General features: G+C 32.6%; 1 protein-coding gene across 1 annotated transcript in view; it reads left to right on the plus strand.

Annotated features, from left to right (window-relative positions):
* LOC103595939 (regulating synaptic membrane exocytosis protein 2) overlaps positions 1-19,915 on the plus strand; it is a gene marked incomplete at its 3' end in the record, with an annotated part of 267,512 nt that overhangs the window by 178,824 nt on the left and 68,773 nt on the right. The window contains exons 4-8 of the mRNA XM_008579475.1: positions 10,577-10,644; positions 12,458-12,577; positions 16,379-16,478; positions 17,287-17,410; positions 19,198-19,244. Of these exons, the coding sequence (XP_008577697.1) occupies positions 10,577-10,644; positions 12,458-12,577; positions 16,379-16,478; positions 17,287-17,410; positions 19,198-19,244 (459 nt within the window). The remainder of the gene's footprint in view (positions 1-10,576; positions 10,645-12,457; positions 12,578-16,378; positions 16,479-17,286; positions 17,411-19,197; positions 19,245-19,915) is intronic.

Genomic DNA, 19,915 nt, shown 5'->3' on the forward strand with positions numbered 1-19,915 from the left:
TTGCGGGCCCCGGAAAAAAAAAAAAAAAAAAAAAAAAAAAAAAAAAAAAAAAGAATAAAGGTTAGAATAAAAGTTATGATTACTTTTAGAATTTAGAATAAAAGTTATGATTATTAGAAAAACGTTATGATTATTTTTAATAATGATGAAGATGATGGTATCATCAACATTATTATGACTACAGTTTACAAAGAACTTTCATGAGTATTATCTTACTTAAACCTCTTAGCAATATGTGAGATATCACAATTATCTTTTTTTTACACACTTGAGAAAATGAGGCCTACTGTATTAAGTGGCTTGCTCAAGTCATAAAATTGATAAGGGGTGGAGTCAATACTTTAACATAGGTTTTCTAGCTTCAGCTGTAAAACTCTGTCACAACATGCTGTGACTTTATAAATATGATGAAGTTCAAAATGAGGGTGTTGAAGAATGCTTTTGTATACTATGCAATTTAATTTTAAAACCTTTATTAATCTTAAGTAATGAAAAACAGTGATGTAAAACAGTTAATAAACTCTTGTATTAATGACTGTAGAAAAAATGTTGTAAGCAGAAAAAATTTCGGCAGATATTCTATGTGTAAAACACAGACACACACACACACACAATTGGGTTAGTTTGTATTTTACAGTAGAGATAAGTGAAGGAGAAAATCTTAGTCTAAGATCTGAATCTTTTGATTATTTTCAGCTAGGTCCTCATATTTAAATCTGTTTAACTTCAAACCTCCTACACAGTACATCCAGACAGCTTATTATGGCAAAACTGCTCCCTTTGGTTCAGTAAATGGCATTGACATACCCAAAAGGTTACACAAGTAATTATACAAATCCAAAGCAAATTAAAGCCATAATATGAGTACTTTCATTTTACATTTTAGAATCATTATGTTAACCTATTTGTGTTTATTATTTAACATCTCTAAAATGTTTAAGAAAATCAAGGACTTCTGTTCCCATAAGGATGGTGGACTGGCATCAGTCTTACTGCTGGCTGATAATAACTAATTTTTCTCCTGTGCCAGTAAAAATACCAACAATTTTTTTTTATTCCCCAGTCATTGGTACGTAGGTCTACTGAGACCTCAGACCTGTTCCTTAACATTTCCCCACTTGGTGTGGAATTTCCTCTTTCAGGGCTGATTTTGTTTATATTCCAACATGACTAGCCACCCTTCTTTCTGCACAGTTATTGCAAGATTCCAGCCCCACCATTTTATGTGAAAGTGATACCTCCAGGGAATGGTTCTGTGATGCACGGTGTTCTCCTGTCTTGTATTTTCCCCTCTCACTGTCCACTGCTGTGGAACAGACCTTCTACATCTCTGCAGGCCTGTTCGAACTGATGTCGGATACCACATTGCACACATAAGCTTGTCTGTTTAAAATGCTTTTGGTTCTCTGTTCCCTCAAAGTGCAAAAAATAGAATTTAACACAGGATAATTTGAAAGCAGTTACATAATCTTCCTCTTTAGAGGCCCCAGTTTCTCCTCCCAGGGAGATTGCAGTCTTGCAGTGAGGGTGTGTCATTCTTCACACATGATATAAAAGCAGAACTGGATTAATTTGTGCTTTGCTGATCATTTCTGTTCAAATCACAACCTATTTTTCATTCTCTGGGGGAATCGCTGTTGGATTCATCTCTTGGAATAGAATCCTCCTTGAAAGTAGCAATGAACTCAATTTTTGCAAGGACTTCTAAAACTGTTTGTTGGAACTTTATAGAAATATGCCCATGAGTCCATTCGTAAAGTTTTTCCCCTACATTTGGTTCCTAAAAGGTCATTGTGGAAATTTCCTAAACTAGCAGATGCTCAGCATCCTAAGTGAAAATCCAGATATTATTATTTGAAAGTACCAGCATTGATGGAGGTTGGCTTCCAACTCCACCATCAAGCAGTTCATACCTCAAATCATTTTCTAGTGAGTTATTCTGCCTTCTGTGATGAAGTATGAGAACACCCAGAGATGATAATAATGTGTAAACAGACCTGTTGATGAAATGTTACAGAAATGTTAGTAGGCTCTAGTCTGTGGGTTCTAAATCTTCTATGCTTTAACAGGGAAAAATGTGCGCAGCTGTCACTAAATCTAGGACAATGCCGATTGCATTCAAGCTGTACATAAATGCGTGTGGAGTTGATTTGTCAGAGAAAGCAATGGTCACATATGTAGCATAATCATACATGTAGCCCAAAACAGTACTTAACAGAAGCATAGCCCAGTAAATTTTACTTCCTGCCAGAAAAAACAGAGCCTAGGATGGTGTTGTACGCAGAAGAGTGGGCCCCAGAATGTCCACATCCTAATCCCCAGAACCTGTGAATATTGTTACCTTACATGGTAAAAGAGACATTGCAGATGTGATTAAATTAAAGATCTTGAGATGGAGAGATTATCCTGGATTATTCAGCTTGGCTCAATGTAATCACAAGGTGCTTATAAGAGGGAGGCAAGAGTGTCAAAGTTAGAGAGAGGCTCAAAAATGCTACACTTCTGGCTTTGAGGATGGAGAAAGGAGGCAGGAGCCAAGAAATGTGGGTGGCCTCTAGAAGCTGGAAAAGGCAAGGAAATAGATTCTCCCCCTGGGTCCTCCAGAAGGAAATCAACCCTGTGGATACCTTGATTTTTAGCCTACTAAGACACATTTCAGACTTCTGAGTTCCATAAATGTAGGATAATAAATTTGTGCTGTGTTAAGCTGCTGTGATATTATCACTAAATTGTGATAATATCACAGCAGCAATAGGAAACTAATACAGATGGCATATGGAAATCTCTAGCTAGGTGAAAAGTTTCCATGTTCTGTCTCATGTTCTCCCCAGTTGGAAGTTGAAATTTGGGTATATTCTTTAGAGATGTAAAGTACCCAGGTCTGTGTTTCAAAACATTATGTTTTTAGATATATTGTTTTTAGATAGTTTTATGATTCTGTTGCTTAATGTGAAAAGGAAATCTAAATTTTCAAGCAGTCTCTTGGGTCTTTGGAACAGTCATCAGTTAAAGCAATGTCTAGTATACCTTTACCATACCAAAGGAGCAGGCAACTTTATAAACAAATAATTTGTATCTCTGTTAGAACCAGAAGCTCAAGTTAAATCTTTCCCAGGCATATCTCATGCCCTATTTTTTTCAAGATTTCTTGTTGAAAACTTTACTAAATCCCTCTTGCTTGGGAATTTTAGAAATGGTCTATGTCCTTTATTTCTGTTTTAAAATTTTTTAATAATAAGAGCTAACTACTAGTAGCACACAGATTACAGTTATATATGTGATGCTATCAATAAATTTTTGTTTGACTAGGGAAATTTATCAGTATTTGGAAGATTAGGAGCAAAATGGCATGAACAATTTTTAAAGATGATGCATAGCTTTAATGTAGATTTGTATTACTATGCTACATATTTTGATTTATTATATCATTTAATTCATTTATTCCTCAAAACAACCCTAGAAGGTAGGAACTATTATCATACCTATTTTACAGAAGAGAAAACTGAGGTGTAGAGATATTAATTAACTTATCCAGTGTCCATAGTGGTTGTAAAACCAGTATTAAAATCTAAGTATTATGACTCCAGCACTCTCATATTTTAGTTCCGATGTTTACCAAGCCATGTTTGTCAAATTTTAATTACATAAGGCCTTTTCCCAAGTAACATTGTTCATGGAATATGACCTTCAGCATAAACTATTTTCATTATAATGTTATTTAAGCATGTACAAACGTAAGACTGATTGTACTTTCCTTATGTTATGGCTTTTACACAACTATACAAGCAAAACTAATTTACAAAGTAAATTCCCAAGCCAATAAATTTAATTACAACATTAAAAAAAATAAATCTGTTTAACTTGTACTAATAGAATAATTGAATATTAGAGTTGATAGGATTTAGTGTGCTTTTAGTGTAACTTCCTCACTGAAGCATTGATCTTCTCATCATGCTGACAGGTGGTACTGTAGCCTTTTCTTTGAGTACATCCCATGATGGGGTGGTGACTATCTGTGAAAACAGCAAAACATTATTTTTAGCTTTTTACTTTGAAGTAATCATACATTTTTAGGAAATTGCAAAGAAAGTAAAGTAGTGTACCCTTTATCCAGTTTCTTCCAATGCTTACATCCTGCATAGCTACAGTACAGTATCAAAACCAGAAACTGACAGTGGAACAACGTTTGTGTGTAGTTCTAGGACATCTTATCACATATGTAAGATTCATTTAACCACCACTGCTATAAAGATACAGAACTACTATACTACCACAAAGATCTTCCTTATGCTGCTGCTTCACAGGACATCCTGCTCCCCCCCCCATCCCTAATCCCTGCCACCCACTAATTTGTTTTCCATTTCTATAATTTTATTATTTAGAGAATGTTATATAAAAGAAATTATGTGATATGTGACATTTTGAAAAATTTCCCCCATTAAGTATAATGCCCTTGAGGTCCATCCATGTTGTGTGTATTAATAATTTTTTCCTTTCTATTATTGGGTGGCATTCTATGGTAAGGATATATCATAGTTTGTTTAGCCAGTCATTGATTGAAGGACATTTTGGTTGTTCCACTTTTTGCCTATTAGAAATAAAGATATCCTCTTTGGTGAAATTTCTCTTCATATAAAGCATTCAGCCTTTCATCGTTAAGTATAATGTTAGCTATAGGTTTTTTTGTTGTTGTCCTTTAATAATTTGGGCAAATTCCCCTCTATTATTTTCTGGGAGTTTTTAACTTTTAATCATGAATGGTTTTTTTGCATCAATGATCAGTGGATAAGATCATATGATTTTTCTCCTTTAACTTGTTAATATGGTGTATTACATTGATTTTCAAATATTTAACTAGCCTTGCATTCCAGAAGTAAATCTCATTTGGTCATAGTATGTAGTTCTTTTTACATATTGCTGAATTCTATTTGCTAATTTTTTGTTAAGGATTTCTGTATCTATATTCATAACTGATATCAGCCAGCAGTTTTATTGTTGTTTGCCATTTTCTTTGTTTCCACTGTTTTTCATTCCTCTGTTTTTTTTACCCCATGCATTACTTTTACGATTGCATTTTGGTTTATCTATACTGTATTTTTAAGTGTATTTCTTTTCATAGTTTTTTTTTTTTAGTGGTTGCTCTAGGTAATATATTATATATGTACAATTTATCACATTCTGCTGGTCTGATATTTATCTAGTCAGAGTGAAATGTAAGTTCCTTTACCTTCCTCTGTTTATAATGTAATTGTCTTAAATATTTCCTCTATGTATCTTGAAAACCTCATCAGACAATGAACACTTTGCACTTCCAACATCATTCGGAAAATGTAAGAGGAGAAGAAAAGTCTGTCATATTTATGAATATTTTTATTTACCATATCTTTAATCTTTCTCGATACTTCCAGGTTCTTTCTTTTTTGCTTCCAGAACTTCCTTTAGCCATTCTTTTAGGGTAGAGCAGCTGGTGAAAAATTCCTTTAGTTTTCTTTTGTCTGAGAATGTCTTTATTTCTCATTCATTCCTGAGAGAGAATTTTATCATGTTTAGAATTCAGTTTAACATTTCTTTTATTTCAGTAGTTGAAAAATATTGTGCCACTTCCTTCTGACCTCCAAGGTTTCTGGTGAGAAATCTGCTGTCATTAAAATTGTTTTTCCCCTTTAGGCAAGGTGTTGTTTCTTTCTTGCTACTTTCAATATCTTCTGGTTTTTGTTTTTATTCAATTATGATGTATCTTGGCACAGATTTCTTTGAATATTTCGTGTTTAGGGGTTTACATAGCTTCTTGAATTTATAAGCTTATATCTTTTGCACAGTTTGGGAAATTTTCAGCCATTGTTTCTTTGAATACTTTCCCAGCTCCGTTCACTTTCTCCTCTCTTCTGGAACTGCAATGACATGAATGTTAGATCTTTTGTTATAGTCCCTCAGGTCTCTACAGCTCTGTTCATTTTAGTTTATTTTTTAGTTTATCTTCTGTCTTTTTCAGATTGGGTAATTTCTATTGTTCTAAAGTTCATTGAAGGCATTCCTCTTTCTTCTCCATTCTGCTGTTGGGCCCATCCATTTGCTTTTTTTAGTTCTAAAATTTCCATCTGGTTCTTTCTGCATCTTCTACATCTTGTTCTAGAATTGGAAAGCCTGACAATTCATTTTTGTACTGCTACTAAATAAAGATATCTTACTATCTTACTTCTGACCTTTGAAGCTACACAAAATAAGAATATTAAGTTATATGTATTATGATCTTTATGCTAATAGTCCCAATAGTTTGGGACTATTTACTATGTAGTTAATGTTTATTATCTTATTTAATTCTTACACTAATTTTTACTCATACAACAAGTGTTTACTCAGTGCCCATCATGTATGATACTCTTTTTTGTCAATCAGTTGTTTTGTTTAAATCATTAAACAGTTTATTTCCTTTATTTACAGAGGAAAGGGCTACATATCTGCCTTCCTGATAGGTTGCAAGCACAGTGGGGAAAAGAGATTGTGAGCTGAATTCTCCTACTTTCACATAAACCAGTAAAGAATTTTGATTTACAGTGTCCTTACTATTTCTTTCTATAATTCACAGATTTATCAATTTTTTTTTTTTTTTTTGTGGAAGAGTAATGTATTTGAAAGGGCTACAGGATTTCTGAAATACAAATACTTTCAGCTTTTTGGGCTTTTAGTGTAGCCGTCCAGGCATGGGCATAAGTATTCCCTGGGCTGGTTATCTCCACTTAGCCCAGTATGTTGTACTAATGTTGTAATCGTTTATTGGTGCCATGAAAAAGTTTGGGAAGCACTTCTCTAACTCACAGGTTAAAGGATGGGTTCTTTCAACAAATTGCATTTGTGTGTGTGTGTGTGTGTGTGTGTGTGTGTGTGTGTGTGTGTGTTAGATAATACAGCTTCATCTTCCTTCATAGACTCCTTAAAAGAATTGTCTCCAATTGTTGTCAGATATTACTGATATCATAGTCACCTGGAAGGCATGTTAAACCTTGGATTGTTAGGTCCCACCACAGAGTTTTTGATTCATTAGGCCTAGGGTAGTGCCCAAGAATTTGCATTTCTAACAGGTTCCCAGGTGATGTTGTTGATGCCATTTTGGAGGTTTCACTTTAAGAACCATTAATCTACACACAGTTTTTCTACTTCTTCCCCTCCCTTTGGTTCTTAGATTACTTCAATCTGGTTTTAATTTTCATCATTCTATCCAAAGTGCTCTTTCTAATATCCTTTCTGATCTTCATGTTGCCAAATCAAATGCATGCTTTTCATTTCTTCATTTTATTTGATGTGGAGAAATCATTCAATATGCAAAGGTTCTTGATTTACAATGGTTCAATTTAAAAATGTTTCGACTTTATTATGGTGTGGAAGCATAAGAATTCAATAGAAACTGTACTTTGAGTACCCATACAACAACCAGCCTGTTTTTCACTTTCAGTATAGTATTCAATAAATTATATGAGATATTCAACACTTTATTACAAAGTAGGCTTTGTGTTAGATGATTTAGCCCAACTGTAGGCTAATGTATGAGAATACGTCAAAAAGTTCATGTAAGGATTCATGTTATCTTTTAATTCTATTTTTCTATAAACTTTTTGAAGTTTTTACCCTGGTAAGTGTCCTGAACATGTTTAATGTAGGCTAGGTTAGGCTATGACATTAAGAGTTTAAATGCATCTTTAACTTACCGTATTTTCAACTTATGATGGGTTTACCAGGACCAGCATAGGTTGAGAAGCATCTGTAGTTGATTTCTCCTCCTTTTTAGGAAACTCTCTTCAATTTGGTTTGGAGACCTCCCTCTATCTCCCTCCCCTTTTCCTTTGTCCCTCTGCATGCTCTTTCTCAATCCTATTTTTTGTCTTTTCCCTCAAATCAAATTCTTTTTTTTTTTGTCCTTTTTTTGTGACCGGTAAGGGGATTGCAACCCTTGACTTGGTGTCACCCACACCACGCTCAGCCAGTGAGCGCACCGGCCATCCCTATATAGGATCCGAACCCGTGGCAGGAGCGCCGCCGCACTCCCAGCGTCACACTCTCCCGAGTGAGCCATGGGGTTGGCCCCAAATCAAATTCTTAATGTTAGAATTCAGTCTGGGTCCTCTTCATACCTTATTTTATTCTCTGTTCCTAAGTGATCTCACTTATTCCTGTCTGTAAACTAATAATTTCCTATTTATGTCTCCAGATCAAAACTTCTTTCTAAGCTTTATTCCAGCTTGACTGATTGCTTTCTTATATTCACTTGAATATCTTATATGCATTGCAAATGATATATCCAAAATCAACCACGATATTTAAAAAATTCTAAGATGCACATTTTTACCATTCTAGTATCCTTTAATTTATGAATCTTACAGTCAATAGCATCTTAGATTCTACAAAATAGCATAATTCCCTCTTCTTTCTTCCCTGACAAAAAAGTGTTCTTTCTCCAGTTTTCTCTATCTTATAAATTGTTTTTTCTTTCATTTAGTTATTAATTCCAAAACCCTGGGAGTTAACCTTGACTCTTCAGTCTTTCTTTCTTTTTTTTTTTTTTTCCTTTTTGTCTTTTTTCGTGACCGGCAACGGATCGCAACCCTCACTGTCGCACCCGTACTGGACCGGGACCGGCAACGGGATTGCAACCCTCGGTGTTGCCCCCGCACCTCGCTCAGCCAGTGAGCGGGAACCGGTCTGTATGTGGGATCCAAACCCTCAGCGGGAGCGCTACCGCGCTTCCCAAGTGGCGCACTGTAGCAGTGCGCCACCGGGCCGGCCCCTTCAGTCTTTCTTAACACTGGTATTTCTACCTCCAAAGTCTCTCTAATTTCCCTCTCATCTTACTGTGTTCATTGCTTTCACCTTCGTTTGAGCCCCAATCACCTTTCCCATGGATTATTGCAAATGCCTTTTAACTCTTGGTGTCTTCCAACACAGTCTTTATATAGTACTTAGATTCATCTGTTAAAAAATGTAAATCAGATCATGCAAACATTTTGCTTAAAATTCTTCAGCAGTTGAAATTCATAATCTTTAGTATAGCATAGAAAGACCTCTCTAAGCTGGTCAGGGTTGCCTCGGCAGTCGTACTGTATTCTCCCTCATTATTTTTGGTTCAGACTCACGTGTTCCTTTAGTTCTTTTACATTACCTTGTTGTTACTTCTTCCTGGAGTGCTCTTTTCTTCACTTTTCATCTGCCTATCTCCTTACATGTCTGTTAGGTCACATCTTTCAGTTCTTTCTTAAGCATTATTACTTTAGGGGTGTTCACTGATACCCAAATCTAAATTAGATCTTATTATACTCTCTCATAGTGTTTTGTACTTTCCTATATGACACTGATGGTTTGTTGTGTTTATCTTCACTCTGCTATAAGCATATTTCATCGTTTTACCACTTTACACTAGGGCTCAACTCAATACATAGCAAATGGGAGGTGTTCAGAAAATATTTTTAAGAATTTAAATGAGGCCGGCCCGGTGGCGCACTGCTACAGTGCGCCGCTTGGGAGTGCGGCGGCGCTCCCGCTGAGGGTTCGGATCCCACATACAGACCTGCCGCTCACTGGCTGAGCGAGGTGCGGGCGCAACGCTGAGGGTTGCGATCCCGTTGCCAGTCCCGGTCCGGGCGCAACACTGAGGGTTGCGATCCATTGCCGGTCACGAAAAAAGACAAAAAGGAAAAAAAAAAAAAAGAATTTAAATGAAAGTATGAATAGAGTTTAAAAAGTTATATGTGTACATATTGACTGAAAAGAAGTTCTTTTTCAAATAGAAATCAAATAAGCACGTAAGTTTGGGAAATGGATATTTATTCTTAGTTGCCAATTATGTAAATTTTCTGACAAAATTATTATTTTTAAAAAATTTACTTTTTATAAGAATGCAATTTATAAAAAAATGCCAAAAATTTTTTCAAAGTAATATTAAGTAATTCATGATAATTATGTAAAGTTTATTTTATTTTTACTAATAGAAATTAAATGAATCTTTTGTCATTTTTGTAGAAAATTAATCTTTTGTGGAACCAATTTTTTTTTTAACCTCCAAAATTTTGGGGGAGGTTTCAGCATTGTAAAGAATATTTTACTGCATTTCAGGAACAACACTTAATTATTTGGTTCTTTTAAAAATAGTGGTTATTGGCAAACCACTGTTTAATTTTTAGAATGTTCATTAATCTTTGGGGAACAAACTCATGTCTTCAGGCCAGCATGAAAAAAAAAAAAAGAAAAGAAAAATAGCATGAATAACAGACATAGCTGACAGTCTTTTTCTTTTTCAGCATATGCAATTTTGGGTGTGGTGGTTTTTTCTTGTTTATTATTAGCCTTTTCTCTTCTTGCAGGACTTTTGTTCTGTAAGGTCTGTCTAGGCCACATAAACCTTATATTCTGCATTCTATAAATTTTACTTATTTGGAGTCTTAGCTTTCTCTTGGTGTATATAAGGAGCGCTACAGACAAAATTCTTGAAACCAGACAGGATCATGCATTTAAAATGTTTATAATGTCTCTGTCTGTCTTTTCTTTTGCCGTCTCCTTTACTGCACTCTTGTCTGTCTGACTCTCACAGGAGACATGGATTACAACTGGTTGGATCATACGTCTTGGCATAGCAGTGAGGCATCCCCAATGTCTTTGGTGAGACATGTGGAGCCTTACTATTTAATTTCTGTTATCATTTCACTTTTCCTTTTTTATTTACACCTTTGCATGTTTTCTTTTTTGTATTTTTTTTTTTTTTTTATCCCACACCTGTAGGGGACAGTCAAAAGGGAAAAAGAAAAACTAGTGAGCAGGCAGTTTTGTCGGACTCTAACACCAGGTCTGAGAGACAAAAGAAAATGATGTACTTTGGTGGCCACTCTTTGGAAGAGGATTTGGAATGGTCTGAGCCTCAGATTAAGGACTCTGGGGTAGATACGTGTAGTAGCACAACCCTTAACGAGGAGCATAGCCATAGTGATAAGGTACTGAGATTGTGTAGCCTGCCTTTTAACCTGCTCATTTGGTCTTTGTTTGCACTCTGTCACTCATTAAAACAGAACATAATAAAAGAACAGGGCATTTTAAGGGTCAATGTAGCATTTCTCAAGGTGCAGAAAAGAAAAACAAAACCAAACCAATCAACCAAACCAAAAAGCCTCTTGCTTGTTTTGCTGTTTTTCTTATTTGACAGCATACCAAAAAATAAATTTATGAAAATATAACTTAGGAACAAAGGACTGTTTTGTGTATGGTCACATGATAGAATTTTGTAATGTTATTATAAACCGTGAATAATAAACAATTTTTGGATTGGCATATTTAATTGCTTGCATATACTTTCCTTGGGATGAAAATTAAATTAACAGTTTGAATCCCAGGCAAAAGGGAGATAATTGGGTCTGTTTACACAGAAAAAGTTGTTTTTCTTTTTTCCCTTTCACTGTCATTTTGCTCTTTTGTTTTATTGTCATAGCATTTTAATGTAGTATTAATTAGCATTAGAGCCATTGCCATATGCTTTGATATTTATTATTTTTGCTTTTAGTATAGTGGGACTTTTGAAATCTTTACCATATAGATGTGATTAACTGGAACTTGTCTTTTGCTTACTAAATTTTGCATGAAGATATGCATGTTACTTTTAGATAACTGTGAAACTATGATTACACAAGTCATTTACTTTGCTATTTAGCATGTCATTCATAATGGGTTGGTATTGTTATTTATAAAGGCCTTGGTTCTGCCCTAAGATAGAAATAAACTATTAATGTTTTCAAGGTTATTTAACATTATTTAACAATGGATACCGTTGAATTATCTAGTAAAGGTAATTTCCTAAATAGATTAAAGACCAGAAAGAATCAAAGAATCAATGAACCTCTAAAAAGTGAGAAATGTAATCTATCCTCACCTTTGAATGAAGCCTACTTCTCCCATGCAGATTCAAGTGGAAAGTTACTGTGGCTTGTGTATTTTTAAAAATTTTAATGTAGAAACCTATTCAAGAAAGTCCTCATCATAGTTCAAATTTCATGTTTTAGTTTTACTATAATACAGTCTTTCAAAATCTTCCAAAAGTGTTCAAAAAGAAAATCCTCATTTTTAACTGTAGAATTTCAATCTGTCTTTTCTGGACGTAAAATTTTTAATTAATTTTCAACATGTAGATGATGAGAGTTTGCATATATTTTCAAGACTTCTCAGATTATGGAGAGCTCTATAACTTTAGTATTGTGATAGAGAACTGAAAGAACTTGAAGTAATTGGATTTTGAAAAAACTTGAGATTGTAAAATTGAGGTTATAAGCATAATGTAGTAATCCCTTTTATCAGTGTTTTGGAGCACAGACTGGTTTGTGTAATCATTACAGTTTGGAATTCTGAAGTTTAGAGAGATTGTACAGTTAGAGATCATTTGGCATTAAAAAACCATTAATTTTGTTTGTCTGTTGATGCAATATGTCAGCACCCTGTGACCTGGCAGCCATCTAAAGATGGAGATCGTTTAATTGGTCGCATTTTATTAAATAAGCGTCTAAAAGATGGAAGTGTACCTCGAGATTCAGGAGCAATGCTTGGTTTGAAGGTAAGTACTAAACTGTACGAAAGTTTTGCTCTATACTCTTTTACAGATTTAACAGAAAAGCAAAGGATACTAATTTAGTGGGATTTTTTCCATTTTCAAGAATTTACAAATATTTGCACTGATTATCTAAAACTTTTTATTTTCCAAATATTATTTAAGAAGCTGCCATTATTCTATAACAATACTCATGTATATAATTTTGGAAGACATTGAAAGTAACATAATTAAGATCAATTTGAATCCTAAACAAAATGCTCAAACTTATTTTGCCTATGCAGTTTGTCCTTTAAGTTTATATTCTATGAAAATGATAATTTCATTTAATTACTCAATGTGCAAACTTGGGAAGTGTTATATGTGTATTATATAGGAATTATAATTTTTGTATTAATGTAATAAAATGTACGTGTATGTTCGTTCATGTGTGCTCATACATAAGAGAGAATACTATTTGAAGCCTGGAAACTCAAAAATAATTATGTTTGGAGATTAAATATAAATATTGATTTATATTTTATTGTAAAATAACAGAAAATTATTTGCTAAATACACCAAATAGAGCTCTGGTTTTTTCTTTCTTTCTTTTTTTTTTTTTTTTTTTTTTTTTGCATTTAAGTTTTATTATTGTTATTATTAGCATATTCATCATTTCAAATCACAATCCTTCCTCATACCCTCCACCCAACCTATCAGTCCTCAACCTCCTTCCCTCCCTCTCTTCCCCCCAATAACTAGTATCCTTAGGTTTGTTCTCTCCTGAAAGTTCAACACACTACTGTGGTCCTCCTTTTTCTTTTTTCTCTTCTCTTCTCTTCTCTTCTCTTCTCTTCTCTTCTCTTCTCTTCTCTTCTCTTCTCTTCTCTTCTCTTCTCTTCTCTTCTCTTCTCTTCTCTTCTCTTCTCTTCTCTTCTCTTCTCTTCTCTTCTCTTCTCTTCTCTTCTCTTCTCTTCTCTTCTCTTCTCTTCTCTTCTCTTCTCTTCTCTTCTCTTCTCTTCTCTTCTCTTCTCTTCTCTTCTCTTCTCTTCTCTTCTCTTCTCTTCTCTTCTCTTCTCTTCTCTTCTCTTCTCTTCTCTTCTCTTCTCTTCTCTTCTCTTCTCTTCTCTTCTCTTCCATCTAGTATTTCCCTTTCTGAGTTTGGCTTATTTCACTTACCATATATTTCCCCAAGCTCATTCATGTTGCTGCAAATGGCAGAATTTCATTCTTTTTTATGTCAGAGTAGTATTCCATGGTGTATATATACCACATTTTAATTATCCAGTCATCTGTCGATGGACATTTACGTTGGTTTCATATTTTGGCTATTGTTAATAGAGCTGCGATGAACATGGGAGTGTAGGTGTACCTTCAGCATGATGATTTCCATTCCTTTAGGTATATACCCAGTAGTGGGATTGCTGAATCATATGGTAGTTCTATTTGTAGGTGTTTGAGAAACCTCCATACTGTTTTACATAATGGCTGTGCTAATTTGCTTTTAAATTTTGACACATGTTACCAATTGCTCTTCATGGAGGTTGAATTCATTTACATTCCCACCAGCAGCAATACAGTGCCTGGTTCAGAAAGAGAGAAAGAAAAATCCATAAAAGCATTAATGGTTTTGCCCATGTATGATGGGATTATGGGTTTTATTCTCTTCTTAATAATTTTCTGCATTTTAAAATTAATTTCAATGAGCATTTATGGTCTTTTACACCCTGGAAATGCTATTAAAAATAAATAGGTAAATAAATATTTGAAGTTATATGTCCTTTGCATTATATTTTGTTGCCACGGCAACAATTATTTTTTTTTCCTTATTGAGGTATAATTGACAAATAAAAATTGTGTATATTTTTAAAAAATAAATAAACATAAAAAGAAAACATTAAGAACATTAGAAAAATTTTTAAATTAATATTTGAACAGAAAAAGTTTTTCTAATATTGATACAAAATTCAGAAGTCATAAAGTAAGACTTTAAATTTGATGACATAACAATGACACATTTTGAGATGGCAAAAAAAAAATACCATAAATAAAGTCAAAATGCCAAAAACAACTGGGAATAATATTTGCAATTCATGTCACAAAATTCTAATTTTTCTAATACCATGAACCTCTAGATATCAATAAGAAAAGACCAATAAAAAGTAAGCAAAAGATAGAAACACTCAAGTCACAGAAAAGTAAATATACTTTCAAAAATATGAAAAGATCTTCAATTGAAGAATAATTTTTAAATGCTAATTAAAAGTATACTGAAATTCCATTTTTAACCTACCAGTTTGGCAAAGAGCTCTGGTTTTTGTTCATCTAGTATGGCGAATTAAAAACTAAAATGAAAAAAGAGTGTTTTAGAGTTTAGCCATTCCTACAGAAGTTGTCCTATAGAATATAAGTAAGAGATATTAGGAAGCTTTGGGTATAAATGGAATTGGGCAACTAAGATTTATTGGATAGCTACCATCTGGCTGGCACTCTAGCATTTACATCTATCATCTTATTTAACACTCAAAACACATGAGAAATAGGTGTAGAGAGGTGTTGTAACTTGCCTGTGGTCACATGATGGTGATGATGGTGGTATTTAAATCAGATCTGCCCAGACAGTATAAGAGCAGTGTGGTATACAGGTTAGGAAGTCTTGGCTTGGATTCCAGTTACAGCATTTACTAGGTGCATGACATTTCTCATCTGTTCAAGGGTATAATAATGCTTACTGAATTGTTATAATATGATTGAATAAGTCAATACACAAACATTTAGTGCAGTGACTGGCACACTGTAAAATTTCAATAATAGTAATTATAGTCAGTATAAATAAATTTTATCATTAAAGTTTGTTAAGCCAAGAAAGTTTTAATGTTTAAATAAGGATGCAAGCCTATAAAATCTATACATTTAATATTTAGAATCAAACATAGGACTGATTAGTTAATATTAACTTATTTGCAACTGGATTTAATTCACTGTAATTATGGAATAAATGCATAGAATAAGATAAGTCAGTGACTTTTGAATTCAGATATCTTTGACTCAATTTAGAAGAGAAAAAAACAATTTATTTTAGTAATGAAGTTAGTTACTATTGTTTGCTTCACTTGCTATAAAGTTGAGATATTGATTGAATGGCGATTGATCAGTATCAAAACATTAATTTTGTAAAAGGCCACTATCTTACAGGTACACATATGACTCCACAGCATTATTCCTAATGTTTTCTTTTTTGAAATGATATATTTTAATAGAAACATAAAAATAGAAAAATTGGGATGCAAATGGCCTAAAGTTTACATTACTTCTGATAACTTTAAGTAAATTTTGTAATTTTCTCAAGAAAGATCTGTCATTATTATGCACATTATCAATGTGCCTAAAAAGATTACTAACTAATGAAAATTTGGTAGTATGTCATAATTATAGTAAAAGTAACAAATATTTTTTATTGTATTATTTTAAATTTATAACTAGAAATGTTTATATAGTTATATAGTACTGTAATAATGTTTTTGGAAATGACAAAAGTAAGAATTCTGTAGTAAAGACAGAAAGTACAAATTGCTGAATTTTGTGATATATGCAACATTTTCAACAAAGAATAGATTAAATTGCAAAACATTTGGAATACATAAAAAGAGCTAGTTCTTAGGTTACTTACTCAGTTTCTAATAACATTATATTATTTAAGAAATTATTTTCAGTACATTAAATTACAGTTTTATAACCTGCAAATTAGTCTAGATATTTTTTACTTGAGTTTTCAACTATGTTCATTTTAACAATATGCCTGTTTTAATACTATCCTCTTTTAAACAGGTTGTAGGAGGAAAGATGACTGAATCAGGTCGGCTTTGTGCATTTATTACCAAAGTGAAAAAAGGAAGTTTAGCTGATACTGTAGGACATCTCAGACCAGGTATGTTTCTACCTTTGATGATTTACTTTTAAATGTTAAATTGGAGTAGTTATGAAAAAGTTATTTTCATTTAGAAGTGAATTGACCAGTAACAAAGAGCTCATTTAACTTAGATGAAAGTCTTTATTAATTAATGAAAAGTTATAACTGTTATTTCTTGAATCATATAAGATGATTTTTATATTTACTGACCTTATTTTTTTTACTGATGTATGTTCTAATATGTTTCTAATTTTAACCTATTTTGTTTCCCATAAGCTTTATTATTTTTTAAAAAATTCCAACATAGTTTAGGAAGCAAACTTCATAGATAAATGTTCCCTAAAATGTGCCACCCCTTATCTCTTGGGTAATGGATATTATTGGAGAGATCCTTAAGTGCCTTGAAGAGATTTCGATAAGATGCTAATTATTAAGCTTTTTGCAAGAGAATTTAGATAATGGAGACCCTTTAAAGAAAACAAAGTGCTCAGTAGCATATATATTCAGAAACATAGAGTACAGTGTCACAAAATTTTCAGAGACAACTGACTTTGATAGTTTTCTAGAATTAGAATTTCTATTAAGAAATCACAGAGATAATTTTTATGTAATTTTATTTTCCTCTGACCATTGTCCTTTTGGGTGAATTATACTAATCCTCCAGGTCATCAAATTTTGTGCCACTGAAGCTGTTCTCAATATGTTTCTTATTTCATAATGGCCATTTTATTCTATGAAGGTCATTGCAGCGTAGGATTGCTTTTGTTTCGAGTGCATTTTATGGAATTAGTTTTTCTAATATTATCTTTACTCACACACACTATAGGTGATGAAGTATTAGAATGGAATGGAAGGCTATTGCAAGGAGCCACTTTTGAGGAAGTATACAACATTATTTTGGAATCCAAACCTGAACCACAAGTGGAGCTTGTTGTTTCAAGGCCTATTGGGTAATTTGGTTTCAATACTTCATAAATGTATAAAGTTGACTGATATCAAACAATTTGCAATGTGCAATCCAAAAATGTCTGACTGCCTTATGAAAATAAATTATTTTGTGGACAGTACATTTTTCTTCTTCTTTACCAAAACACCTCACCAGAAATCATATCTCTTTATCTGATCATGATAGAATATACAATTAATTACAAGAAGAAATATTTAAGTTTTTACTATTTTTATTATTTCAGTAGCTTAGAAGATGGCTAAAGACATTAGTAGCAGAAGTAGATTATAGTAACAATTACTTTTAAGATAAGTTTCATGAACTATGGTTCTCTACATTTTCAAAATGGTGATCAAGTATAGTTTACAAATTTTACATACTTTTTCAAAATGGAGATTTCAGCATAAGAAAGAAAGGACCAAAGGGCATGCAATTCCCAGATAGAGGGAATAGTCTAAGGAAAAACACAACATCTTTAAAGAATGATGGGTAAACGGTCCAAAAATAAGCAAACACAAAAGTACTCTTGTCTTTGTAATTTGTTGCCTATAGATTAAATTGACAATTTCCAAAAGTTGGCAATAAATATAATCCTTTCACCTAAAGTATGAGAATTACTGATTATATATCACAGCACTATTTCCTTTACAGAAGCTTACATATTATGCCAACCTAAAAGATATACATTAATCTAATATATTGTACAAACAATAGAAAAATATATAAACTGACAGTTAATTATTAAATGTATATTTGATGTAAGAGCACTTTAGGGTGGAGGTACAGAAATTCTTCGTTATACTATAATAATGCCCAGTTTTCATTCATTTAGAAAATGATTGGGGTGTATTATTATAATCTCTTTTTATGTTGGAAAAAATGACAGGTTGGTAGCTTAGTTTTATTGAAATGTCCTTTCAAAGTAATGAATCTGACATGAAATTGTATGCAGTTTTCATTTTGTCTTTTCATAGTCTTGTAAGATGGTAAAACTGCAGTGTATCTGCTCAGTGTATTTATCAAATATATTTCTTGGTATTAAAGAATCCAAAAATCATATTTTAATTTTTAAATAAAATATTTTTGTTTAATATTTTAAATAATTTATAGTCTTTTATGTAATTTTCTGAATGCCCTTAACCATTAATATCTATCCCTCTTGTCAAATTTCAAACAAAAATATACAATTATTTTTGTTGTAAATATAGTTATAAGGTAATTTTGTGAGTCCCAATATGAAACATGTTTGCTTTTTCTTGATGAAGTTACTACATTTAAAAAGTTTCAATCACAATCTAAATATTAAAATTTTTGTTTTGATGATATTTTACTTGCACTTCAATGTTACTGATTTAGAACAGCAGGTAAAATAAAGAGTAGACTGGAATTAAAATTTATCTGTAGAATTTATCTTGAATACACAAATTTTTAGAAGCCATATTGTGTAGATAGGCATGTAGAAAATAAAATATATGTTTTTATAAATCTGTAAATGCATATGAATTTTAATTCTTTTAAATAGTTGTTAACCCAGAATGCTTTTATTAGCAATAAAGTAGTAAGGCTTATTTTCTTCTTATTTATATGAGGGTGCTTCAAAAAGTTCATGGAAAGACAGAATATAATAATACGTGTATTTCTATGAACTTTTGGAAGTATCCTCATATAGCCTGTTACCATACACAGTTTTCTTCACTATACACTGTCCTGTTATAATATGGGTTGATAATGATCAAAATACAGTTGCATTAATTGTTAAAAGTTTCTTGTTTTCTTTTTCTGTCATTTCAGAGATATACCTAGAATACCTGATAGCACACACGCACAACTGGAGTCTAGTAAGTTTCATTTATTCTAGAAGAAACTGTTATTAATAATATCATTCATCAGAGGTCAAATGAAGTAGTTTATCTATTAATATGAGGTAAGAAATATAATGACCTTGTCTTCAAGTATATAATCATATTACGATGGACAACAGTATTATTTCATTCATGTCACTATAGGAAGAAAGTACACAATTCCACAATATTTTAAGATTTTTTTTAAAATTTACACTGTCTTTACTATGGATTTTTTGCTTGATTAAGTTATAGTACAATATACTGCACATAATTAAAGTGCACAAGTAGGTAAGTTTGACATACATATATACCCGGTAAACCATCATCACAATAAAAAATCATGAATTTATCTACGGCTCCCAAAAGTTTCATCCCCCCAATTTTCCCCAATTTCAAAATTTGCTACTTTGTAACCTCACCTCTCATTAAGTGAGAGTAAATGCTTGGAACAAACTAGTGAATAATTGCATTTATTCTGATTTATATTTTTGGAAAATGGGATAATAATTCTGATTTAACATCAGAGCAGTAATGGAACAATAGATATTTAAGTTTAAATAATGTCAAATGCGTGGAAACCTTTTGTTACTTGTGTTTGAGTGCTATTTCAGATGCTAAACAAACGGATTTTTTCCAATGAACTAAGTTTCTTGATTGAGAGTAGA

This window comes from Galeopterus variegatus, unplaced genomic scaffold, assembly GCF_000696425.1.
Source record: "Galeopterus variegatus unplaced genomic scaffold, G_variegatus-3.0.2 Scaffold1893, whole genome shotgun sequence".
NCBI classification, from domain to species: domain Eukaryota; kingdom Metazoa; phylum Chordata; class Mammalia; order Dermoptera; family Cynocephalidae; genus Galeopterus; species Galeopterus variegatus.